At 45.5% G+C, this 27,441-nt stretch overlaps 1 protein-coding gene across 2 annotated transcripts in view; it reads left to right on the plus strand.

The window, feature by feature from the left end:
* The window catches only part of NSMCE2 (NSE2 SUMO ligase component of SMC5/6 complex), a 210,996-nt gene that overhangs the window by 74,688 nt on the left and 108,867 nt on the right, over nt 1-27,441 (plus strand). For both annotated transcript variants that reach the window (XM_060277624.2, XM_060277623.2), the window contains exon 4: nt 6,427-6,580. In XM_060277624.2, the coding sequence (XP_060133607.1) occupies nt 6,427-6,580 (154 nt within the window). The remainder of the gene's footprint in view (nt 1-6,426; nt 6,581-27,441) is intronic.

Here is a 27,441-nt window from a genome sequence, read left to right on the forward strand (position 1 = left end):
CCCAATCTGCTCCCATAACATGTCCTAAGAATACACCTTTTCTCTTAGAGAGACTGCCCATATTCATTCTTACTGGGCTGTGGAAGTTGTAGTCCTCTAGATGTTGTTGGACAACTCTGACAACAACTGACCACGTTGGCTGGGGACTTGGCAGGAGTTGGAGACTTCATGTGCTCTTAGGATAGGGGACTGTTCAGACTTGACTTTATGCAATATTTATTTGTCTGTTTGCAACCCGCAACGTACTTCACAGAATCAACAAAAACAATGTACAGTCCTTGCAACTGAGAAGACTATACAGAACCCAAGCTACAGAGAACTCAGGAGCCAGCCAGATATTAAAATCAAAGGAGTGGGAAAGGGGCGGAATCAAGCAAACTACCCCCCTTTTTAAGCATTTCCATGGCAGTATCTACATTACTCCATTGCAGAAAAACACAAAGGAGACCTGTGGCACCTAGAGGACTAACATTTTTTATTATGGCAAGATACTTTTGTAGACCAGAGGACCATGCATGCCTTTTTATGAGAGTTGGGAAAATGACGTGTGTGTGTGTGTTGGTCCACAAAAGCTTATCCCGCAGTGCATTCATAAAGACTTTTAAGGTGACGCAGGACACTCTGTTGTCTTTTCTAGAAGGCTTTAATTTTCTGAAGCAACTTGCCGACTCTCTCTGCAGTTTATTGTAATTTCCACGCTTTTTCAAAATTTTAAGAACCAAGGTGCCCATTCAGAAATACTGCTGGGTGCAACCCACACATGAGCTGGCGTTACATGGGCAAATGTTCCCTGATGGAACAAAACCCTTTCCTATAGAAAATTAATATTTCAGCGAGAAAGCTAGGCCCCAACCTGGGCCTAGCTAGCTTTCCGCAAGCGGGGGTTGGTTTGTTTTTGATGTGTGGAAAGCTTTCAGTGATGTTATTTCTGAAGTAGCGCGGCTTTTGAAGAGCACCACCGCATGGTATTTCAGAACATCTAGCGTGGCTTTTAAGTCACCTTCCTATAATTATAAAAGCAGGGGTTTTTTTCTGTCGTGAATAGAACTCAAGAACATCTGTTCCTCCTTGTCTTTCTGGCATTCTTCTAATTTAGTTGAAAGCTCTGGCCAGATTCCTCCCTCACATTTTAATCTTTAAAAAAAGAAAACAAAACACAAAGATTTCAGATTATTTCATTCTATAGATTTTGCCTCCCAGACAATCTTTGTTGTTATGATGTAATCGCAGATTCATCATCCTCCATGTCTGCTTTTTTCTTTCTTCACTGCCTCCTTCCTCTTTCGGTGCTTTTGGACGCAATTACTTTAATCATAATTCTCTTCGAGAGGAACTTGACACCGAGAGCTTTCATGAATGGCAGTGTATGTAACACTTCGTATGTTTTTCAGGTTTTTGAAGTTGGGGGAGCTGCTCCCAGATCATGAGAAAAATATAAACGTATTGTAGCAGGGGCCCAAAGTGAATTCAGGTGATAATGCAAATCCTTATCAATCTTGGAATATGCTTATATTAGAAGAGTTATGGTAACCTGTTGCTTTGAAGAAACTGATGATTCAGCAAGAAGCCATCCCTACCGGGATAGAAGGCCAGCTAATACGCCAATCACAAAGATGCAATTCATAAACTAGAACATAAGTTGTTACATGGTACACGCAACACAGGTTCCCAACACACACACTAACTCACAATGTAACATATTACAGTGGTACCTCTACTTACGAATAACTCTACTTACGAATGTTTCTACTTACGAACGGAGCTCCGTCCGCCATCTTGGATGCGGTTTAGATAGGATTTTTTTCTACTTATGAATTCTTAGATAGGGTTGCTTCTACTTACGAATTTTTTCTCCCAATGCATTCCTATGGGATTCGACTTACAAATTTTTTCAACTTAAAAATGTGCGTTCGGAACGCATTAAATTCGTAAGTAGAGGTACCACTGTACTGAGAACCGAGCAATACTTATTGCACATGTGTATTAAATTAGGATGAGGTAATGATGGACATGCGTACTGAAATAAAATGATGTAATGTTAAATATGATTGGTTAAATTGAAATCCTTTGTCTGAAAAGTTATAAATTCCGCTGCCCCACGTTGGGCGGGGTTGCAGTTTTGCGAAAAGATTCGACTGTAGCCTATTGCTTTGCAATAAACAAAATGGACTCCTAACTCCTCTTTTCTCGGAGTTTTATTGGCCTAACTCAGAAGATAAGCCATTTTTGGCTTGCAACAGTATGAAGCAGTGATTTATGGGTCTCATCAGTGTTGCTTGTCTCCCACGTCTGGAAGAAACATGGCATCTAAATTCATCTATTTATTTATTTATTTAATTTTTATGCCACCCTTCATCCAGAGAACATGGGGTGGTTCACAAGTACAAAACAAGCGTATATTGTGTGCTCTATGAGTTGAGTTTGCATTGCCATGTTTGAATCTTTCCAAATATTTGAAGGAAAAGTTCCTTGGGTGGCCTGGTAGATTTATTGATTTCTCAAAATGTCTGTGCCGTTCAGTTGTAATAAAACCTCAAAGGGTTTTTAGGAAAAACAAACAAAACCCAAAATGCTGCAATTATTGATAAAAGGCAGCTTAAAAACAGGTATTCAAAGAACATTCAAAAACTAATTAAATTCATCAGCAAGTTTAAAACAGGTTAGAACTCATGTAACTTGTCCATGTCTGGATACCTACCTGGTGACAATAGGCAGGGACTTCCCAAGGGTCATTGGTGCCACACTAAAAGATTGATTTCTTACAACTGTGAAATGGGCATTATGTGACAGCTCTAACGGTGTCAGTTTTGCCAACCAAAGCAGTTGAACATTTATTTATCACTCCCTCTAACGGTAAACTCTGGTGTAGCGAGGGTAGACAGGATTGTAGGTGCAACGGAACAGCTGAGAAGCAAGGATCCGTTGGCATGCTTAGGGGAACTCTTGACACTTGCAGTAGTATACGTTTAAACAGTACTTTAAGAGGCAGCGTCTTTTTATAATGCTTATCTACTACGTACTGAGTTAAAGCGTTAAAAATGCATTATAAACATGTGACACCGGAGAGCGCTGTAGCAACCCGTCGATGTAAAATTGCATTGAGAGCCAAAGAGCTTTTTAAAAGCATTTTTGCAATCGGTATAGATCCAGCCATAGAAAGGGGGTTTACAATCATGTTTGAATAACGCTGTTTGGAGGGGCAGTGTACCTTACTTCCTTGTTTGCCCCAAATGCCTTCAAAGCACCACTGTATTCAGGAATAATAAACAAGGGGTTGTCTTTATTGGCAGCCTTGCACCAATAGAAATAGTTCTTCTTTACATAAAGCAGAGCATCTGGTGTTCATCAATTCCCCCTGTGTGCTGCAGACCCAGTGCTCTCTCGAAAGCTGATCCTGATTCCTGAACAATATGGGGGATGACTCACAGAGCTGCAGTGGCTGGGGGAATTGGCAGTTAATAGGTACCCACCTTTGTGGTGGAAGTGCTTTCCCCTCGTGCAAAGCCACCACTGGCTAGAACCCCAGCTTATATATTCTTACCACGCTCAGAGTGTTTCATATACACTTTTCTTGATTATCCTAATGCTAGCCCTGTAAAGTAGCTCAGCGTTACTCGCTCCGTATTGCAGGTTCCAGTCTGAGAGAGTTAGTCTTGGCTTGCCTAAGGTTACTGAGTGACTTACTGGCAGAGGTGAAATTTCATCCATATGTGGACATAGACACTTAGCTCCTGCACCGTTTTGGATCTCAAAAGTTGTGTAATACTCAGCCCCATCGAATGTTTGCATAAAAATCCTACTTCCACCGAGATGCACCTTCAGATTCCTAGTCTTTCATTACTACATAGCCATTAAAATACTTGCGGCTAGGCTTGTGAAAGAGGTCCAGACTACTGCTTGCCGACAGGAGGTTGTTTGTCTGAGCTCCTGATAGTATATCTCATTTTGGAGAGTTCCTTTGTACCCGTGCAGTATTCCAGGTGTGATGTCCAGCCTTGGCAGGTGAGAATTCCAACGCCTCCCTTTGATATTACCTTGTAGCGTGATCATGATAATAACTGCCTAGGTGACGACTGGGAGCACCCATTGTTGCAGAGGTAATTTGGGCAAAGTGGTGCCATTGTTTTAGAAATTATTGGTTGCTCTCTGGAGATTTAGGGAGTGTGTCACACGTAAAGCAATGTGTATCTGAAATTGGAGCAGAGAGGAGGGCCTTGGAAATTCGTTTTGACAGATGAACTTTACCTGCATACGAACCTAAGGAGAGCTCTGCTGGATCAGAGCAAAGGTCCATCAAGTCCTGTTCTCACAGTTGCCAACCAGAAGCCCACACACAGAAAGTCTGCACACAGGATCAGTTCCTCTCTGATTATGTTTTGAGAAATGACATCCTGCTAACACTAGCGCCAGTTGTCTTTGTCCATGGAGTTTTCTTGGCTCCAGGTGGATCATGTTTAGTCCAAACTCTCCACTATGACCTGTCCATCTTAGGTGGCCGGCCCTGCATGGCATAGCTCATAGCTTCTCTGAGTTATTCAAGCCTCTTCGCCACGACAAGGCAGTGATCCATGAAGGAGCAGTGATGTATGGAAGTGAGACCTGGACCATAGAATCATAGAATCGTAGAGTTGGAAGAGACCACAAGGGCCGTCCAGTCCAACCCCCTGCCGAGCAGGAAACACCATTAAAGCATTCTTGACATATGCCTGTCAAGCCTCTGCTTAAAGACCTCCAAAGGAGGAGACTCCACCACACTCCTTGGTAGCAAATTCCACTGCCGAACAGCTCTTACTGTCAGGAAGTTCTTCCTAATGTTTAGGTGGAATCTTCTTTCTTGTAGTTTGAATCCATTGCTCCGTGTCCACTTCTCTGGAGCAGCAGAAAACAACCTTTCTCCCTCCTCTATATGACATCCTTTTATATATTTGAACATGGCTATCATATCACCCCTTAACCTTCTCTTCTGCAGGCTAAACATACCCAGCTCCCTAAGCCGTTCCTCATAAGGCATCGTTTCCAGGCCTTTGACCATTTTCGTTGCCCTCTTCTGGACCATAAAAAAGGCTGATCACCGAAGAATTGATGCTTTTGAATTATGGTGCTGGAAGAGTCTCTTGAGAGTCCCATGGACTGCAAGAAGATCAAACCTATCCATTCTGAAGGAAATCAGCCCTGAGTGCTCACTGGAAGGACAGATCCTGAAGCTGAGGCTCCAATACTTTGGCCACCTCATGAGAAGAGAAGACTCCCTGGAAAAGACCCTGATGTTGGGAAAGATGGAGGGGACAAGGAGAAGGGGACGACAGAGGACGAGGTGGTTGGGCAGTGTTCTTGAAGCTATCAACATGAGTTTGACCAAACTGCGGGAGGCAGTGGAAGACAGGAGTGCCTGGCGTGCTATGGTCCATGGGGTCACGAAGAGTCGGACATGACTAAATGACTAAGCAGCAGCAGCAGCAACAACAACAACAACATAGAGCCAATCCTGGTCCGACTTCACTGGCTGCCAATTAATTTCTAGGCCTAACTCAAAAGTGCTGGTTTTGACCCATAAAGCGAACACACTATTCCATGGACCACTTCTCCCCATATGAACCAACCTGGACCCTGCAATCATCATCTGAGGCCCTTCTTCGTGTGCCTCCTCCACAAGAGGCCCAGAGGGCAGCAACACAAAAACAGGCCTTTTCTGTGGTGGCTCCCCGCTTGTGGAATGCTCTCCCCAAGGAGGTTCGCCTGGCTCCTTAATTGCATACCTTTAGGCACCAGGCAATAACATTCCTCTTCTCCCTGGACTTCTAAACTGTGGAAGAGGGGTTATTGTTTTTCCTTGTTATTATGTTATGGGTTTTACAATATATATACAGTGAGGGGGGGGGAGTATTTGATCCTCTGCTGAACTGGCCCGTTACTATTGAAAATATTTCATTTCTGGTGACATTTTCTGATACGGTCTGTTCTCTGTTTCACTTTTAATAGCCTCAAGGTGTGCACCTGTTATGGTAAGCGGGTCTCTTTAACACCTTTATGTGCCACACGTGTTCTGTGTGTAGCTAAATTTTATTGTCTTTCCAGAGTTTTCATTCTGATCAGAAGCTAGTCCATAACCGTAATGCAGTAATCAGATTTTAATGACACCTGCAGAATAGTATATATATATATATATACAGTATATATATATACAGTGTATATATATATATATATAAACATAAACCCACTTCTACCTGCTTTCAGTCCCAGAGTTCAATAGCAGTTTGATGGAGCTGAATACAGGGGGAGGGGGAAATCTCATGAATTTACCAATACTTCAAGTATAGCTGCCCCCTCTGCTCTTTAAAATGGGACAAGAAGTATGATGTGCTCTGGCAAGTCACAAGGTTTAATTAATTAATCTGATTGTTTATTTTATCTTTTGTTTTTCTACAGCTAAAGCGAGACAAGCCGGAAACATTGCCGGATTTGAAAAATGTGGTTGAAGAGAAGTTTAAAGCCTTGGAAAGCGGAAACAGTGACCTTGACTTGCAAAGCAATGAGAAATTTGCCCACTTTAGGGAGCAGCTGCGGCAAATGAAGGCTCAGTGTAAGTCTTTTCTTTATCACCATACTTGGAGAGTTCTGAGAAGGTACAAACAGCTGATCCTCTCTCTTAGCTCTGTCTCTCACTATGAACCTTGAGCAGGGAAGCGACTCTTAGGTGAGGTTCCCAGGAAAATAGGAATTTAATCTCCCTGCGTCGTTCCCACCGGGCTGCCCCTCAGAATGAGCTAAGGTGAAACAGGGTATTGCCAAAAAATGCCAAAAAAAAGGAGCCGCCTTTTGTGATTGGGAGCCATGCTGGAGCTCCTTTCCCCTGTTTTTTTGTTCGTTCATCTCACCCATTTATAAAGTGTGCCAGAGATTTATGCGATATGCTTAGTTTGAATTAATAGGTAAACTTAAAATGCATTCTGCAGAAGCTCAGTTTTCTTTTCCCTTTTTAATCTGCTAGTGAATTGTTTAAAGTACAAAAGGCAGCAATTGGGGAGCAATCTGTGATTTGCATTTCTTCTGTAGGACCGAATGAAAGTTTTCACTCCATGCAGCAAAATGTAACGCAGTAGGTAATAAGCAGTGATTTCTCTCCTCCCCCCCCCTTTCTTGAGTCTCTCACGGTGCTCACCTTATTTGCATGCATATGTAATGCAAATCTTGCTTCACGTCCCTTTTTTTATGTTTGAAGTTGTGCTTTTTTTTATTTTACACTTATGCTATATTCTCGTTTTGATAGGATCTTTTAAAGAAGGATTAGGTAAGCTGTTTTCATTTTGTCACTCTTAACAAATTGCTCCAGTTTCACAACCCAGGATATGTTGCAATCCTAAGGAGACCTTTGCTTTAATCATGGAACTATATTGTTGGAAAATGCTTACAGTGTTTGTTCCCAGGTTTTGGGATTGGGCACATGGAGCATGTAAGGCTGCAGCCTATTAAAATCCCTTATGGCCTAATTCAGCTTGCTCTCAAAATGTGCTCCAGGGAACTCCATGTTTCCTTGTAAGCTTCTCGGAGGAATCCCCTGTGAGAAGACTCCTGAGTTTATTGAGCCCTCGGATGAGCTTGCACCGTTGCCGTGGACCCCAGCCCAAATTCTTCGGAATGCAAATGAAATAAAGTCAGGAAATACCAATATACTATCAACATTTGTTAACCATCCACCCCTATTGCTAGCAATCATAAAATGTAAAATATATCTTAATAAATGCAGAGGTTCCTCCTTCTCGTGGTAGGGCACACTCTCTGTATACCTTGCCCCCATGTTATTTATTTCTGAGGCTAATTAAATCATAGAATCATAGAGTTGGAAGAGACCACAAGGGCCATCCAGTCCAACCCCCCTGCCAAGCAGGAAACACCATCAAAGCATTCTTGATATATGCCTGTCAAGCCTCTGCTTAAAGACCTCCAAAGAAGGAGACTCCACCACACTCCTTGGTAGCAAATTCCACTGTTGAACAGCTCTTACTGTCAGGAAGTTCTTCCTAATGTTTAGGTGGAATCTTCTTTCTTGTAGTTTGGATCCATTGCTCCGTGTCTGGAGCAAATCATCTCATTATACCTCACAAACCTGTTCCCCCCCCACCCCAGTCCTTTCCCACCCCTAGGACTTTATTCATCTCCTGCAGAAGTCCCATCCACCCCTGGGGCGTTGATACTGACAGCTCTAGGAAACCCTTGAGATAGACCTGCAGAAGATTCCCCGAAAGGCAGCCTGACCACCAGGACTGAACCTTCTTGTCTCATGCACAGCTGCAGGGGGAATCCCAGGATAAACTCCCAGTTCAACAAGGTGCAGTTAGACCCAGTTGACTTGGCTGGCATGTCATGTGAGGGCTGGATTCCCCCCCCTCTTCTGCATCATCAAAATGTCCTGGAAACCTCCACAACACGATTGGGATATCTGACGGGTGGACTCTTCCTTGGGTGGAAGGCGTTCCTAGAAGGGAAATTGCCCCACTGACTTATAATTTCTAGCTCGGAGCGCGAAGGAGCAATTGCAGGTTCCGAATACTTATACGCTGCTTTACGCTGCGAGAGGTTCTCATGGCGGCTTGCGAAAGAGCCTTGTAATCGCATTCAGATCTGGTGTCATGAAGAGGAATGTGGTGCCAGGATGATTTAGGAGTCATTTCAGCCTCCACCTACCAGGCAGCAGAACTCCATGGGATCTGCCCTAGTGCAGCTGGATCTCAATTCCTCCTCGCAACTGCCGCCCCTTTTCTTTACATACATTCATACATTCTTGGCAGCATCAGCAAGGAGGCCTTGCCGAAAGACTCTTGTCATGGCATCACCTCCTGCTCAGTTCCTTCAATGGTGCAATGGCAGTATCACAGGTGTTCCCAGGGCACCAGATGCCCTTAACTATCAGATGAAGATCGCACGGCCCTTCTTTGCACACCCCAGAGCCCACACATGAGTGTTACAATATAAGGGAAGCCCCCCCCCCTGGTGCCACTGTTGTCTGTCTGTGCTTTTGTTGTGCTCATCTTTTAAGTGGGGGGTGGGGTAGGACTTGTCCCCTTTAAATATGTGTTCAGGTGAGCATTCTCGTTACTGTGTATTGCTGCTTTCACATGTTTTTGCTTTATTAGCTTTGCACACACGTGACTAATAAATATGGCAGCTAGGAAAATTATTACTAATAATATATGCAGGTTACATTTTATAATAAAACTAGCTCGCCCGGCCCAGCCACGCATTGCCGTGGGTTCTTTTAGTTAAATGGACCCTTTTCTGTTAAATTGACCTTCAGAGTCTCCCTTCAGAGCATACCTACCAAGTTCCAGTGGGAGAAATAAGGGACCAGACCGGAAGTAGCAGACCGGAAGTAGCGCTGCCGCCATTTAGGAACTGGGCAGAGCATGCTCAGAAGCGACTTTTGATGCTGCTTTGCCCAGTTCCAAAATGGCCGCCGCGCCAGAAGTCGCACTGCAGCGTGCCAGAATAAACCGGGGGGAAACAAAAAAAAATCCGTTTTTTCAGCTGAGAACAGCTAGAAAAACGGGGGTTTCCCGGCGAATACGGGAGACTTGGCAGCTATGCTTCAGAGTCCCCTCACCTGCCCTGTCCCAACCCGGACTCCCCTACTGTAAGTTTCAAAAATAAGACCCCCCCCCCACCCACGCGTGTTCCTGAAAATGTCCCCAACCCCCACTGCTTTGGCTGACTCAGGGTCCTACCTCCCCCCCATGGCTATGTGTTCCCCCCTCCCTTTGTTGTGCCTCATCCCTGTGATTCCCCCACCCTGTGAAAGGCCCATATTCTGTTTGTTTTTGCCTGTGGCCTACTGAGCAATGTTGCGGCCTACTCAGTTTTCCCTGTCCCATCCCACCCACCCCACTGCTTTGGCTGACTCAGGGTTCTTCCTTCCCTCTCATGGCTATGTGTTTCCCCTCCCTCCCTTTGTTGTGCCTCATCCCTGTGGACCCCCCCCCCAATTGTGAAAGGTCCTATTTTGTTTGTTTTTGCCTGTGGCCTAGTGGGCAATGTTGCGGCCTACTCAGTTTTTCCTGCTTGGCAATGCTGCGGCCTATTGAAAAAGTTGGGCCTTGTTGCTGCAAAAGGACTGTTTTCAGTTGGTTGCTGTGGAATTTTGTGATGTCATCTGGCAGCGCAGCTTTGGAGCTGCTGGAGTTTTCAGAGCTTCTGGTGGTTACATCTAATTTGGGCGCCACTTTTTTGTGTTTAATCATTATTTTAGGTGTGAAAGGTGTGGGTTTTTGGAATTTTTTAAATGCATGCCAGATCCCTCCCTGATGGGCATGGGATGTTGTGGCCAAATTTGTTACATTACGGTTCAGCAGTTACGGAGAAAGGCTGTGACCTCCACGTGCGCAATGCCTACATTTTTATATATATAGATAAACTATTTTTTAATAATAAAATAATATATGGGGTCTTAGGGGAGGGGTAGTAGCTTTGGTGGGAGACACATTGTGCTCGTTCACCTTTGGTCCTCATCCTGCATTAAGCTTTCACCTGTGGCTCCCAGAAGAATTAGCATGTGACAACGGCCGCACCCTGGGAACTGCTTCGTCTGGCTGACTAAACCAGGTGAGCGCAGCCGATGGCTCTCAAAACCTTTGTGAGTTAGGGGCTTCCCCTGGTGGGTTGAGTAAAGGTAAAGGGACCCCTGACCATTAGGTCCAGTCGTGACCGACTCTGGGGTTGCGCGCTCATCTCGCATTATTGGCCGAGGGAGCCGGCGTATAGCTTCCAGGTCATGTGGCCAGCATGACAAAGCCGCTTCTGGCAAACCAGAGCAGCACATGGAAACGCCGTTTACCTTCCCGCTGTAGCGGTTCCTATTTATCTACTTGCATTTTGACGTGCTTTCGAACTGCTAGGTTGGCAGGAGCTGGGACCAAGCAACGGGAGCTCACCCCATCACAGGGATTAGAACCGCCGACCTTCTGATCAGCAAGCCCTAGGCTCAGTGGTTTAATAGTGGGTGCAACGGTCAAGAATGTGGTTTCTGCACATGCTGTAGAGCAGGCATCCCCAAACTGCGGCCCTCCAGATGTTTTGGCCTACAACTCCCATGATCCCTAGCTAACAGGACCAGTGGTCGGGGAAGGTGGGAATTGTAGTTCAAAACATCTGGAGGGCCGAAGTTTGAGGATGCCTGCCCTAAACCTCCGCTGCCTTGTGGGATGTCTTTGGGAGAAGAAAAGGTTAAGGAGTAAACCCTACACAAAAATGGGGTGGAGTCCCCAACGCAATTGGATGGCACCTTGTACGCCTCCTTCCAGCAACTCCTGCAGCCAAGCTGGTGCCAAACGTATTGCTCTGCTTTCTTTTGGACCACATCAGCGAGGCTGAGAGGGGGGAGGTCTTTTTGCATCTCTAGACTTGTGCCACTAAGATGATCTTTTCGTGTGCTTGTGTGTGTGCTTGCTTCACGAAGTTTCATGTGAGTGATGCTAGCAGTTAAGAAAATGGCCACAAGGAAAAAGCTTGGGAATGTGGCTTAAGTGAGGAAGGGGAAAGGATCAAGAGGGCAGATACTGCCCTTCCTTTGCTCCTAAATGTGGTTGACAGCGTATTGTGTGCACAGCCCTGTGTTTGTGTGCCTCCTGCATGGCCCGGGAGCAAAGGGCCCTCACCCCTTGCCACTGCTATCAGATGACCCCATGCTGTAATCAATGCAAAAGGAAGACTGCTTACTTACACAAGGACTTTCTTAACACTTCGTGGAATGTTTCACAATAGATAAACTGGCGGTCAGTGGGCTGGTCGGTGTCCCAACTCTGGCTGGAAGGGTGACTTCCAGCACCCCCTCTGCAGTCGCTCATGTGCTACCCAACTCCCTGGGCTAGCCAAAGCTGTCTTTCTGCTCCCTCAGAAACAGCAATGCTGTATCTCGTAAGTTGGGCGTGTTTCTCCAAAACAGTCGCATTCTCAGGCAGCAACTCAGAGAAAACCCATCTAGCTGGAATGCAAGGGGCCGCCAACCCCTTGACCGGCAGCATTGCGACTGAGTGACTTTTTATTATCCTTGCACAGAAGAAGCCTTTGGGAACTTCTCAGCCGAGCATTATGCTTGCTGAGGCTTAGTGGTGGAGCAATTGCATTTCCCCACCAGCACCACTTCACCAGATCATCCTGTTCCCATATTTCTTGACTGTATAAGTAATTCATTTGTGCAACTTGGTCGGGTTACAAAATCATTACCTCTTGTGACCGGGCTGGCTTGCACTCACCAGAAACATCATACATATTTCAGATGCTGGAGATTGCATCTGAATTTCTGATGAACTTAGAAGATCTGCACTCTAAAACTTTTTTTTTTAAGTGTCATGTCTCTCAAGGTGGCATGTGATGTCCAGTTTTAAGGATCATACAAATTTGTACAAGAAACCCCAACACTTGAGTATTGAATGGTTCTTAGCTTCCAGTTGTTTTAAGAGTCTCAGTCTGCAGTCAGTTTCTAAGTCATTTATCAGGCTGCATTCCTCCATCTGGTTGATTATACAAAGGCGAGTTCCATTTCTGTTAAAGATACTTTTAAAATGTGTGCATAGGGTGGTTGCCTTGGGAAATATATGGTTGGCTCATTATAATTGTTAGCTGCTTTGTTCAAGGGTGCTCAGATTGCTTGAGATTCTGAGGTCAGGGAGATTAAAAATTAGTGCAGAATATTTGGCCATATTTTTGCATTGTTTTGCAGGTGGAATTTGAAGTTGCTCACAGAGATATTTTCCATTTTGTGGGATGCGAGCAAATAGAAGGAGAGGGCTTATCAGTAAAGGAGAGAGTGGTTTCCTTTTTTAAAACCTCCTTTTTGCAGAAAGTTTCCCAGATACTCTATTGGAGTAAAAGACTGCTGGGGCAGGCTGGGTCCCCTAAAACATGGGTAGGCAAACTAAGGCCCAGGGGCTGGATCCGGCCCAATCACTTTCTAAATCCGGTCCGCGGACGCTCCGGGAATCAGCATGTTTTTACATGAGTATATTGTGTCCTTTTATTTAAAATGCATCTCTGGGTTATTTGTGGGGCACAGGAATTCGTTCACCCCCCCCCCCCCCCGAAAAAATATAGTCCGGTCCCCCACAAGGTCTGAGGGACAGTGGACCGGCCCCCTGCTGAAAAAGTTTTCTGACCTCTGCCCTAAACTGAAGGGGCATCTTTCAGTAAAGGCAGGGCTTGCAAGAGACATAATTGCTGCTCCTAGACATGGCTCGCTTGAAGCAACATCCATTCTCTGCTCTCTTATAGCTCATTCTGAGCATTGCGCAAGGGCTCGCCTTAGATGATATCCGAAAATGGGCTTCATCTGATGTAGAGATGGGACCTCTCTTAAAAGCTCTTCCTGTCATATGGCACAGCAGGAAGGAAGAATAATCTATACCGTATTCATAGCTGCCAAGTTATCCCTTTTTTTAAGGGATTTTCCATTATGCTGAATATGCTTCCTCGCGAGAAAAGGGAAAACTTGGCAGCTATGACCGTATTGGCCCGAATATAAGCCGCACTTTAACTTTTCACGGTCGGAATTTGGGAAGAAAGTGAGGCTTACATTCAGGCCAATACAGTAGGTGCTTAAATAAACAATCTCTTGGCGCTTCTGGATAATAGTGACTTTCAGTTGCCCTGAATCCGAGTAACGTAAATAGAATTTGGAGAGGGGCAGGATTCACTGCCCCTTTCTTGCAGTGCATGTTTACTCAGAAGTACATCTCCCTAATTTCAACGGGGACCCGCTCTCTGGTATGTGTGCATAGGATTAGAGCCTTTAATTTACGTCTAGACTCATAACCAGAAGTTGTGTAGGAAGCTTCTTCCCACAGTCAGAAGAGCAATAAGCAATAGCTGCTTGATTACTTTATCTCACTCTAGGCTGCAAATAATAATTACTGGAGCTTAAGTCTAATGAATAAAGGCGGCACATTAGCATGCCAAGGAAGAAAGCACTTCTTTAGCTGGCATTCGTAATAATGTGTAATTGTTTGGCAATCTAGTTTAGTTCTGGTAAATCTATCTACATAATTACCTTTTGGGGTTTTTTTCTTTCTAATATCCACCCCTGAGCTGGTGGGATATTGCTGCAGCAAAGAGATGGGAACAAGCAAAATTCGGCAAGATTTCACCCCTGCAATCTGCATCATGCTCTCTCTTGAGTGTGTCGACATCCTCACATGTACTGTCTTTTTCTATGTACTGTATAACACCCTTTTGGGAGACTCTTTTGGGAGACTCAAACTAAAGAGAATGGAGGGAGATTGCCCAGAGTTGCTGAGCTTTTTTGGCAGAAGGATTGCCCAGGGTTCTAGAGCTTTTCTTGGGTGGGATTGCCCAGCTTTCGGGGGGGGGGGTTGACGAAAACTGCTAACCTGCCTGCCGAACGCTATCGCACACACTGCGGAAGATGAAAATACAATATCATATTGTATTGTATTACAATACCATGCTCGCGGCAGCAACCAATCCGCCCGTCCCCACTCTGCACTGTCCATGTATAAGACGACCCCCAATTTTTCAGATTAATTTATCGGAAGAAACCCTCGTCCAATACACAGAAAAGTATGGTAACTTTAAAATGCGGCTAGGAAAGGTAATTACCCCTCCCCTTTCTTGCTCATTACTGAAGTTCATTGAGCCGTTTATTTAGTGCATGTACTAAAGTACATGGAGTATACTATTAAAGTACATTTAAGCACATTTAAGGGCACTGGTGGGAAGAAGGCAAACCACAAAACAAGGAAAACACCTCCTCTAGCAGGATAAAAAAATAGGAAAAGCACCTGCAGGTACTTGAAATGAAATTTATTCCAACCCTGACACGTTTTTGGAACAAAACCCTCCCGGGGGCAAAGGCAAGTGCATTTTTAGCAGCAGTTCTTATCAAATGTGGGGCACTCCAGTGATTTATTTTATTTTATTTTTACTTTGCTGTGAAGGTAGGCTATAAATATGTTAATAAGTAAGGTACGTATTTAGAATGTCGTTTTATTTTTATAGTTCCATTGAATATACTTTGCAGAGGCAAATTCCCTGCATGGAAGAATGTGCATTGTAATATAAATAGCAAAACAAACACAACAACAATGATAAAAAATTAAATTAAATTAAAAACCCATAGGTTTCAAAATCTGGAGAGCACACTAATCTCTGCTGCATTAGACAGGGCCCCCTGCCACACAACGAGGCAATTTTAATTGATGCATTTTTTTGCACATCATTATTAGTATCTGCAAGCCGGTTGCACGTCTACCTTTTAGAAAGAGCAGCACATGCATTTGTAGCCTGCCTGCGTTACAGTGTTGTTCTTTGACCCAGCCCTCCTTACTGGAATAGTGGGGTTGCTGCAAGTCATTCGCACCATACTTCCCCTTATAGCCTGAAGATACCTTTGGCAGCCTTGACTAATCACGATGTTGCTTCAGGACGTGAAATCACATGTTCAGACATAGTGCTCTTTATAGAAATAAAATGACGTGTAACTCAAAAACGAATAATTGCAGCGTGGTGGCTATGAATTCATTAACCTGTAAAATTCAATTTGCAGCGAATTTCGGTACTCTTCGAAAAGAGGGTACATGGCACACAGAGAACCCAGTGTAATAGAGGCCCAGAGCAAACCTTTAAACCAGTGGGTCTTGGGTATTTCCTAGCCCTGCCAGCAGAAATCCTTTTAACTGGGGGTGACCTGGGATATTCTGTGAGCAAAGCGTGTGTTCCATCACTGAGCCCAGGGCCTCTCTCCAAAGTGCTGCTTCCCTCCCACTTAATTCAGTTTCAGTTTCCAATGAAATGGATTTGGAGTAGATTCAGGACAGACAGAATGTCCGTGCTCTCATGAAATACATAATGACTTATACAGTGGTACCTTGGTTTGCGTACATCTTGGTTTGCATACGTTTTGGATTACAAACATGTCAAACCCGGAAGTGCGTGCCCCGGTTTTCAACCTTTTTTTGGATTACAACCCATATTTTTTGGATTATGAGCAAATTTTTTTTGGGAGGCCCCATTGGTGAAAGCGTGCCTTGGGTTACAATCTGTTTTGGTTTACAAACGGACCTCTGGAACAGATTATGGTTGTAAACCAAAGTGCACTGTATGGGCATTCACCGCCCCAAAAGGTGGTGATAGCCACTACTAGCTCAGATGGCTTTTAAAGGGGAACTAGACAGACTCAGAGAGGATGCGGCTGTTGATGGGTAAGCATCCTCCTAACAACCCAGCTGCAGCAAAACGTTACAGCGCGAAGTGCTCCTTTTCAGTGAACCAGTGTGTTCACTGTGCCTTCCTCCATGATACTTCATTCTGTGGTCACTGAACATGCTCAGTCCTCATTGCACTGTGTGTCCCCCTCCCCAACTTCACATTCCAGCTCTCATGGCTCAGGGGTAGGCAACCGAAGGCCCATGGGCCACAAGCAGCCCACGGGGGTCGTTTAACTGGCCCCCGAGCCACCCCCAAACTGAGTCCCTGCGCACTGCGCTAAACCGGCGTGGTGCAGGGATTTGCTTCCACGGTGCTGGAAATCGTGTCTGCGCATGCTCAGATTCCAAAAATTGTGTCTGCGCAGACGTCGGAAATCGTGTCTGTGCAGACGCATATACTGGAAATTGCAGCTGCTTACGCATACACGTGATCCGGCCCATGGAGGGATCTCCGCTGGAGTGAACTGGCCCAGGTGAGGTAACCTTGCCGACCCCTGCCATGGCTGAATATTGCAAATGTTGAGGTTTCCCCAAGCCTTCTGATAGCTACCACTTCCGTGTGGCCGGTCCCATTTAGGCTACAAAAGCAACAGCCATTATGCCTGAGCACCAGAAATCGAGGGATTGATGGGAATATGGAACCATCATGCTCAGAGCAGAATGCCAATCTCTACCAGTTGCTGGGAAGCAACAGCAAGGGAGTGCTGTTGCCTTCAAGCCTTGCTTGTGGTCCTCCTGGAGGCATCTAATTGCCCACTAGGAAAGCAGGATGCTGAATTGCCTAGACTTTTTCCCCGAGCCAGCGGAATTCATTCGTAATTCTTTTTTCTGCATGTTTGCCTTCTCCCATCTCCCCTTATCCCCAGGGTGTTGCACCATGCAACCGCTGCTCGTGAAACCGAGCCCTGGCTTCCAGGTTCCTCTTCTGCCTGGCACTTAGAAGACGCACAAACCCTAAGAGGCAATTTACATGATGAAGCTGTAATCCTTCCTTCCTTTTTTCTTTCCACGTGCACACTCATTCACAGGGTAAGAAAGGTCTTATCTGTGACACCAATTTCTTGCAGCATCCAAGTTAGCATCCAATAACTTGATAAGCATCATTGTGTTAATTGGTCCTAGTTCCACCCACAGCTGGGTGATGGATACACAAGTCATATGCTATGGTCCAGCAAAAAAAGAAGAAGGCTGTGTTGTGTTGTGCGAAGCATATTACTAACAGTAGTTTTATGGTACTCTGGATCAAGAGAGGCATGTTGTTGATTTCATTTTTTTGGAATTGGAGAAAAGTAGAGAAAGTAGCCAAGTGAGTCATGAAACCCAAATGTGTCAAAATGTGGAGGGTTTGTTTGGTTTTTTTTAAAATGAAAAAGGAATGTGTCCCCGTAATTTATTTGGCTTAACTCTTTTGCGTATTGGTTGCACATATGCACCATAAACATTGCTGAGGAGCAACCATGGAAACTCTTGTTTTTCCTGCCATTGCTAAATTTACTCTGGGTTGAACATTAACACTGTGCCTGGCAATACTTTCAAAGCAAAAAATAGCTTCGGAGTGACTCACCGTGACTCATTTTACTGCTCGGCCTGCTATACTGCCTGAAGGTTGACATTGAACGAGTTGGCAGCCTGCATTGCTGCAGGTTTATTTTTTTTCTTCTTCTAGGAACTCTGAACACATTTCATTCTTGCGAATTGCCGTCTTGTGCAATAATACGAAAAGCAGCAATGTGTTTGTTTTGCTTTCAAAGTCAAATGAATCAGAGAGTGGTGAAAGACATACACACACAGAGAGAAAGACATGATTCTGGAAAATGCAGGTTCTCTGAATTCAGCTTTTGGCTCCAGGAACTGGCTGATTGCATTACAAAGCTTTAACTTCATGGCACTTTATACCGGTTATGCAACCTGTTGCGTTCAAATAGTTTTAGCATAGCTTGGAGGGGGCTGTCCAAGGAACACTTTCTTTTCTTGTTTAATGGTGGAAAAAAAACCCGAGCCACTCCATGCCTTTCTTTCTTTCTTTCTTTCTTTCTTTCTTTCTTTCTTTCTTTCTTTCTTTCTTTCTTTCTTTCTTTCTTTCTTTCTTTCTTTCTTTCTTTCTTTTTAAGTGTACAGTTTCATTACAGTTTCCCTGGGAATTTTACAAGAGAAATACAGCCCAGTACAAATTAAATCAAGGAAAAAATGAAAGGGTAAGGAGGGTGTAGTCATCTTATAGGTAAGGAAACGGAATGTTCATACAACTCCAGATTCATTCAGCTAGTGCTGATTGCGTGTATTAGAAATTGGTATATGTCAGAGGCTGCAGCTGTAAGCATCTATTTCCTTTCAGAGGCCACCTTTGTTTCCCCCCCCCCTACTCAAATTAAGCTTTAAAGAAACATTTTATTACAGCCAATATAATGGTTTCTAGTTTGTGCTTTGGTTGAAATGTGGTGTTGCACAGATCGGTTTTCCCCCGCTTTTCAAACGTTCCCATGGGTCCCAAAAGGTTGGTGCAGATGTTACCTGTGTAGCTGGGTTGGTATCTACAGAGTCTCTCCATGAAATGAAAGACACACACGCACAAAAGAAGAGCCTGCTGGATCAGGCCAGTGTCCCATCCAGCCCAACATCCTGTTCTCAAAGTGGTCACCCAGGTGCCTATAGGAATCTCCAAAGCAGGACCCAACTGCAAGAACACTCCTAGCATTCGGAAACATTGCTTCACCTGGCTGTGGCTGCAGAGTGTAGCCATCTTGACTAGTAGCCGTCGTTCACAGTAGACATCACTACAATCTGGAAACCTCTGCAACCTGAAACCTTTTTTGCTTGCAAAATAAGTTCCTCGTCCGTTATCAAGAGCCAGATTAAAGCTCTACCACGGACCTCTTTTTAAATCCCTTGGGTGTTTCATTTTAGGAGGATCCAAAATCCAATTCTGCATCGTGAAATTTCATCTGGCTAAAAATTGTTCCCATTACAATAGTTCCTGCTCATGATGGACCAAGCATCATTGCTTTTTAAAAAAAGGCTTGTTGGGCAGAGTTATTCCATAATGCATGCTCTTTGGCAATATCTCCTGATTTACTGTATGTCATCCGCCCCTCCAAATTAGATATTCTGAATGCTAAAATGTATTTTATTCATATGCTGCGAGATATTGCCCTGCGTAGGAGGTGGAGCCGGGTTGCCGTCACCCTAATATGAAAGAACAGGTACAGTTTCTGCCTACATCAAGAGTGGGGATCCTCAGGCCCAGGCCTCTCTCCCTGGCTTTCAGGACACTTTTTGGGCCACGCCACTCCCCAGACCTTCTCCATACCCTCTTTGAGTTCTTTTTGCCTGTTCGACATGTGTCCTTGAAGTCTAACTGTTGCTCCTTGTTTGCCTGGATGAAGGGTAGAGCAGGGTGGCTGAGTGTGTAGAAACTAGCCTGCTGTACAAATACACGTTCATTGATTCACCTACTTTTGCCTCTGGCCCAGTCCATCACGTAGTCCCTGGAAGGTTGCCCAAATAGGGGATGTGGCTCAGTGTCTTCTCCACCCCTGGTGTACATGAAACACTACAAGACAAATCACATTTGCTTCATGCTTGAGGACTTCCCAGAGGCCTCCATGTCGGCCATCTTCTTCATGTGTGAAAGGGGTTGGGAGAGGGTTACAGTTTAGGGTCTTCTTCACTGTTGAGATAGTTGCCCACTATTTCAGCACATGTGCACATCGAAAAATGGCATCCCCACACCTGCAACCCAAATGTTATAGGTGGCGGCCATTTTAGGCGCTTCCTGTTGACGTGCAATCGCTGCCATGCAGGTCCTCGTGGACCTGGAAGAAGGCGGAATGGGGACAGAATGGAGCAGTGCAAGGTCCACTTGCTTATACGCGCTCGAGAATTGGGGGCTGACTCCCTGCTCGAAATGCTTGTCGTCTTGCGCTGAAGAGGAGTGAGTGAATGAGAAAGAGACTTGAGGAAGCTTCCATAGTAGCCCCTTCTGTCCTCCAACAGCCACCCCAGGGGCATATGAGGGCCATATTGCCCTCAACAATCAAGTTGTCTTGTATCCATTATCTTGTAACTTGGAAAAAAAGCCATGATGCTTATTGTTGTAATAATCCACTTGGTGAGATCCGCGTGAAAGCCAGTGCATAAATACTGCAAATAAACGTACCCCCACCCTATCACCGCAGAACTCCCACCACCTCATCCCGCTGGTTGCTTTCTTTATCAGCCTTCTTCATTCATGGAGGGAGAAAGGTAGGAGGTAGACAGGGCGCCCACCAGTATGAAGCAGATGGTTGTTGATTTACTCCAAACGTGGGAGGAACGATGGTTGGTTTGCTTTCTTCCGATCTCCATTGTGCGAGGGCTAGAGCGCACATGGTGGTCACCATGGAAATGCTGCCCAAAGCAGGCTTCTCGGAGCTAAAAGTCTATGCCTCACCAGGCAATCCTCCTCCTGCAAGTTGTTGTGAGTTCTTCCTTCTTGCCCCCTTCATCAACTTGATGCGAGCGTGGAGCAGGTTGGGGAAAGCTACGCAACACACGGCGGGCGCTCAATCAACCTTCTGACTTTTGTAGGGGTGCCGCAGAATTCTTTCCCAAAGAATTAATAGCAAGAGTGGGGGGGGGAGTCACTGAAAGATTTCAAGGCTGTGAAAGGGTCCTCCTCTGCCGAGGGGAGGGACAAGAAGCCATGGCTTTTAAACCACAAGGAGGTAGATTCGTTTAGCTTGTCAACCCCGGCAAACTGCACCCGCCGATCTTCGGCTCTGTACCCCGATGCGCTACGGCTCGGGGAAGCAGGCAGGAAGACGGCAACAGCCCGCAGCTTCCCGGGCTGTTGCTGTCTCCCTGCCTGCTTCCCCAAGCCAAAGCGCGCGGGGGACGGAGCCGAATTGCGGCGGGGGGGGGGGCTTTTCGCTGTTTGCCTTCCCCGGGCTAAGGGGGAGGCAAACGGCGAAAAGCCCCCGCCACGCCGCAATTCGGCTCCGGGAGTGGCTTGGCGGTGGCGGGAAGAAGGGGAGGAATTCCTCCCCTTCTTCCCGCCACCGCCAAGCCATTCCGCAGCGGGGGCTTTTCGCCGTTTGCCTTCCCCCAGGGGGAGGCAAACGGCGAAAACCCCAGCAGCGCCATACTTCGGCTCCGGGACTGGCTTTGCGGTGACGGGAAGAAGGGGAGGAATTCCTCCCCTTCTTCCCGCCACCGCCAAGCCAGTCCCGGAGCTGAATTGCGGCGTGGCGGGGGCTTTTCGCCGTTTGCCTCCCCCTTAGCTGGGGGAAGGCAAACGGCGAAAAGCCCCCACCGCGCCGCACTTCAGCTCGGGGACTGGCTTGGCGGCGGTGGGGAAAAGGGGAGGAATTCCTCCCCTTCTTCCCGCCGCCACCAAGCCAAAGCCGGCTTCCCTAGGCGCCCGCTGCCGCTTCGGCTTCCTTGGGGAAGGCAAGCAGGCGGGCTGTCTGCCTGCTTGTGTTCGCCGAGGAAGCGCCATGCGGCGGTTGGCGGAGCGGCGGTTGGCGGTTGTCTCTCCGTCCAATCCCTGTGTCCCTGGGGTACATGCGCAGTAACCCAGGGACACACAGAAAACTTGGACGCAGAGACACTTGCATATTATTATATAGGATGATTCCATCACCCTCCATTGTTGGTCATGCTGACAGGGCCTGATGGGAGTTGAAGTCCAACAGCATCTGGAGAGCAGCACTTTGACTGCTGCTGCTCTAGATAGTTGTATTTCGGGGACACATTCCTATAGGGCTGAAGCCAAAAATGGGGTGAACTGAAGCCTGAAGTGGGAAGGACATACACAAACACATTCTTTGCAACTTCCTCTCCTTTCCACCTGTTTCCTCCTTGCCACCCATAGCTCCCGTACACTAGATGATAAAAAGACCAGGAAAATAACAACATGTTTGAGGATCCACTGAGGCTCTTACAACTCTACAACCTTAGCTTTGAACAGGGTTAGTTAATTTCCATTTCATTTTTCTCAGTGCCTTCAGAGCACTTTTGCAATAGAGGCACCGATAAAGATTGGGGGTTGTTGCACGGTAGTTGGGGAGCATGCGTTGCTAAAACCTGTTTTGTGGTTGTGCAGAGGATTTTGGTGCTGGCAATACTAGCACCAATTACAAACAATTTATCTTTCAGTTCAAACTGATGCTATCAAGTGCCTCATTATCTGAGGAACTCCTCAATTCATATACAATGGATGGAAGATCTAATGTGCAATTCTAAATCTCCTAGTAATTATATGGTTGACAGTAGCCAGTTTCTGCCGTGACAATTAAGAGTTCCTGTCACATGGTTCAAAAGCAAAACCAAACTTTGTTAATCTAAAAGTAAGATCAGAGTGGTTTGATTACTGCGCACTCTTGTGAATCTCAAATGATGTCCATGCCTTTGTCTCCTAGTGCAATATGCTGATTAAGTGTTGCTTAACACAGTATACTCTTTTTATCCCCTTACTTTCTTATTTTCCTCATGGAAGAAAGAGAATATACACTCTCACAAAAATATACATGCACAGAATAAATATGATTCTTCTCAAAAGGGTAAAGTGAATGTAAAAGGAAAGATATTGGGAAATGCATTGCAATCGTACTCATGCCACCATATAAAATAATATTTCAGATCCAAATTTAAACAGAGAAAACAAAGATAATGGGTGTTCACTATCTTAATAATCATTACATAAAAAAGAGGAATATAATCCATTTTCCGGGGACGACGACACTGTTCTTTGGGGTATGAACAAACTTCAAGATTTGCCTTGTATTGGTATCTGTGTTTTTAAAAAAATAAAAAAATCCAGTCTCTTTCTGAATCAATATGTCCTCTCTCCACTTTCATCTGTGTTTTGGGTTTTGAACTACTCCGTGTAAAAGGAAGTTCTGTGCTTCCCCATTCACTATAATGGATAATCTAAAAATGCCTAGAACTTTCCTCCTTCTTGACCAAAGCGGATGAAATTTATGGGCACTGGAGCCCATTTACAATTGATTAAGTCGTCCAGATCGCATACAAAATAAGTGTGGCCCTGTGTGTCAGAGAAGAGGAAGCAGATCGACCCTCTCTCCTGCAAAGTGCACATCATCATCATCATCATCGGGGAGTTGGATGAACTTTGAACAGCCAGGAGGAGGGGCTGAACAGGAAGAGATAGTGTCAGAGCTGGAGAAAGGCAGGAGACAGTCTTGTCAGAACCAGGTGCTGCCTTCGTAGGAGACATCAGTTGCACCTGCCCTGAGAGAGTGTGCATGTCGGGACATTGTCATAACTTCTGCTCAGGTGTGAAACTCTTGCTTTCCAATATACATTGAAATCTTGACTCTTGGACCTTGTTAGCCTGAATAATGCAGCTTTTCCTGACTCTGAAGTTAAGTGCCACTATCATGTTTTGGGACAGAGCCTGACAATGTCCCAAGAGCATAGGGTGGTAGCTGTATCAAACATGGTGGGTATGTTTCAAAGCACATTATTATTATTATTATTATTATTATTATTATTATTATTATTATTACCACTGTAGTGACACACAAGGGCACCCCAGCACATTTTAGGAATTGTGTGAAATGGTCAAAAACTGCTTAATACACACACACACACACACACACACACACACACACACACACACACTTATTATGGCATGTCTGCAGTTTGAGCCTTTCCCCTTCAATTTAGATGCCTACTAGAGTATGGGAATCTGTGGGTTCCTATCAGCAACTAGCAGGTAAACAAGAGATTTATTTCCCAATGACTCTTTTTTCCCTTCTCTCGTTCATATGATCATGACAAACTTGATTGCACAAGAATGGTCACATTCCAAAGTTGCAATCAGGTTCTGGAGGGCTTAGTTGCACAATTGCTTACTGTGTCGCATTGCAGGACAGTGACCTTACAGTGGGGGAAGGAAAATGGTTTTCTTCTCCCTAACGCAATGTTAGTTTTTAGCTCTGCAGGCTAAATACTCGCGTCCTGCTATGTTCAGTCATCATGAACCTATTAATTGGCTGACAATGATTTGTTTGTTACAATTATTAGTCACTCTTTTCGCAAAAGAACTTTAAGGATCCTTCATAGTCTGCAGTATGTATACTGAAGGCAAGATCCCACTTTCTCGAAACCTGAGCCTGGAGTGGGGAGCCTTTTCGGGTTGGACTACTGACTTTTTTTGTAGCGAGACTCACCTTGTAGGTGAGATCTGTCAGGCCCTGACACTATGCTGTTAATTAACCTTAACTGCTCAATTGTCTGTTCTCCTGGCTTGTTATTTTAATAGTCTTCCATTTCTGGATGTGCTTTATTATATGGTACCTTGGTCATTTTATTTCTTTCATATTGCAATGAAGCTGTGTCTTGAGTAATTCAACTTCAGTTCATCTGGTGGGAAAATACGGGTTATAAGTTTAAGAAAACAAAGTTTGCGAGATCTGTGGCTTGGCCCTCCGTCCCTTACAGCCAGATGCTGTTATGGGGAAGAGCTGTGTGATTGGATGCCCTGACATTTTTATCTTCACTTAAAGGATGCCGCCAGAAACTCTGAGCTTGATCAGAGCAGCACCACTGGGGAAGGGCCGATTAACCACGCACCGGTCGGTACCCATTTCCCTCCTCTAAATTGATCTCCACCCACTCCAATTTGCTTTCCCCCCTGGGCAGAACCATACAGGCACAGCATAGTAACTTGCATTTTCTTCCTCTGGAGGAAACATCAATTTGGGATTGGGATTTGGACTGCAAGAAGATCAAACCTATCCATTCTGAAGGAAATCAGCCCTGAGTGCTCACTGGAAGGACAGATCCTGAAGCTGAGGCTCCAATACTTTGGCCACCTCATGAGAAGAGAAGACTCCCTGGAAAAGACCCTGATGTTGGGAAAGATGGAGGGCACAAGGAGAAGGGGATGACAGAGGACGAGATGGCTGGACAGTGTTCTTGAAGCTACAAACATGAGTTTGACCAAACTGCGGGAGGCAGTGGAAGACAGGAATGCCCGGCGTGCTCTGGTCCATGGGGTCACGAAGAGTCGGACACGACTAAACAACAATGGGTATTTTAAAGGAAAAACAAATGACCTTCAGTTGTGGATCTCCCTTGTAAGCTTGGAAATTAGATACTACTACCTTATATACCATGATTTTTAATCTCATCCGAAAGTGGAGCCTTGGATGTGTTGCTAGCATGCCAAATTTCCAGTGTGAGCTCATTATGGAAGGCGAAATGATGAAATTTTGTTTCTGCTGCTCCCAGACTTGAGGGAAGAGATGGCTTGATTAGGCATAGAGTTCAGCATTTATGAAAGGAACAGATCCCAGTGCGGGTCTATTCAGATAGAGATCGGGACTGAGCTGAAATTCACCTCTCCCCACCCCTAGAATTGGGCTCGAAGCCCCAATAGAGACTTGTACAGTTGTCAGTTTCACCCATTGGCTTTCACTTTCCCCCATAGAAGTGAGTGGCTGCCATTCCCTCATATGGGGGGAAATCCGACAACAGTATTTTATTTTGGGGGCAGCATTAGCATGTGGGGAAAACTGTGAGTGGATTCTTCTCCACCAGCATGGACCACATTAGGCAAACAATAATATCTCCCTTCTATCAAATCTATACTCATAATCATTAAAGGCATCTTGCAAATGTGTGCATAATAGATAGATGGATGGGTAAAAAATGTAGTATGCAATCAAAACATTTTATGACTGTTTGAGCAGAGACTGCTTGCTCCCCTATTTTGATTTCCTACTTCTGTAATACAAAGGTTTAGGCACCTCTTGCAATATGTCACTTCCTGAGAAGTGATCCCACTTCCTACGCTGTTACATAAATGGAGGTTTAAGTACTTCTTATATCGGCTTCCAGTTCCACACTGCCTTAATGGAGGCAGCCCCCACAACAGTGGGAGATGGTTGCCAAAGGAAAAACAAGGATGATTGAGGGTAATTATCCTTGCAAATTCCCTCCAGGGACGGGGGGGGGGGGATGGGGTTCACTCGCAGTTAGTTTCGGTACTTGGCTCTCGCTCCGGCATGGAATACAGGGGTTAGGGAGGCACTGAGTGCAAAAGCACTTTGCCTGCCAAAAACCCTCCAACTCCGCCACTAAGAAGCAGAGCTTCTCCTGTTAATTAAAGCTTAATTGGCCTAAGGTACAGGCATGCGGGTGGTGCTGTGGGTTAAACTACAGAGCCTAGGGCTTGCCGATCAGAAGGTTGGTGGTTCGAATCCCTGCAACGGGGTGAGCTCACGTTGCTCGGTCCCTGCTCCTGCCAACCTACTGTAGCAGTTCGAAAGCACATCAAAGTGCAAGTAGATAAATAGGTACCGCTACAGCAGGAAGGTAAATGGCATTTCTGTGCGCTGCTCTGGTTTGCCAGAAGCGGCTTAGTCATGCTGGCCACATGACCTGGAAGCTGTACGCCAGCTCTCTTGGCCAGTAAAGCGAGATGAGCGCCGCAACCCCAGAGTCGTCCACGACTGGACCAGGGGTCCCTTTACCTTTAGAGGCATGTGCTAGAAGAGATGATGCCACAAACTGCGGGACAAACCAACTGCAAGCACTTGAAAGTTAAGACTTCATTCGATGAAAAAGACAGTAGGGATGAGGGGAGCCTACGGTTTCTTTATTAAAAATTTTCTTCTCTGCATTTATGACTTGGCAACCCTCCTCTGAATGTTAGTTCAAATTATATTTGTACAAGCGAGTATGGAAGAAATTGGATTATAAATATGGTATATATCATCAACCGGAACTGTGTGTGAAGCTCTGTTTTGCAGAAGGTTTATAATGGAGCTTACAGCTGACTCTTCCCCATCCTTTATTGTTTACAAAGTGAACTGAATAACACTAAAGAGGACTTGGAATTTAATTAGAAGTATATCTCCAGTTGGAAGGAAGGATGAAAGAAGTCTGTGAACTGCCAAGGATTCTCTTCTTCCCAGGCTGAGAGGAAAAATTGTGGAAAAGTCCCTTCCAGCATAGCAGGAGGGGAGGTTGCGGGCACCCACGAGCCCTTCACGCGCTGGGGGATGGCTGCCATCCCCCTAGCCATTGGTTGTGCCCCGGGCACGGTGCTCCCTGGCACGTTCAATCCGGACGTCTGGGGGTCGGGGTCGTGGCTCACTGATTTAAGTGAGCGCGCGGCCAGGGCTCAGTCACTTGGTTCCTGCCCCCAGCTGGGACGGAGCGATGGAGAAATTTCTGGAACAACGGGGATATCCGCTCCGCCCAAGGCATGACGGATAACAGC

This window comes from Zootoca vivipara, chromosome 8, assembly GCF_965207765.1.
Source record: "Zootoca vivipara chromosome 8, rZooViv2.hap1.1, whole genome shotgun sequence".
Taxonomy (NCBI): domain Eukaryota; kingdom Metazoa; phylum Chordata; class Lepidosauria; order Squamata; family Lacertidae; genus Zootoca; species Zootoca vivipara.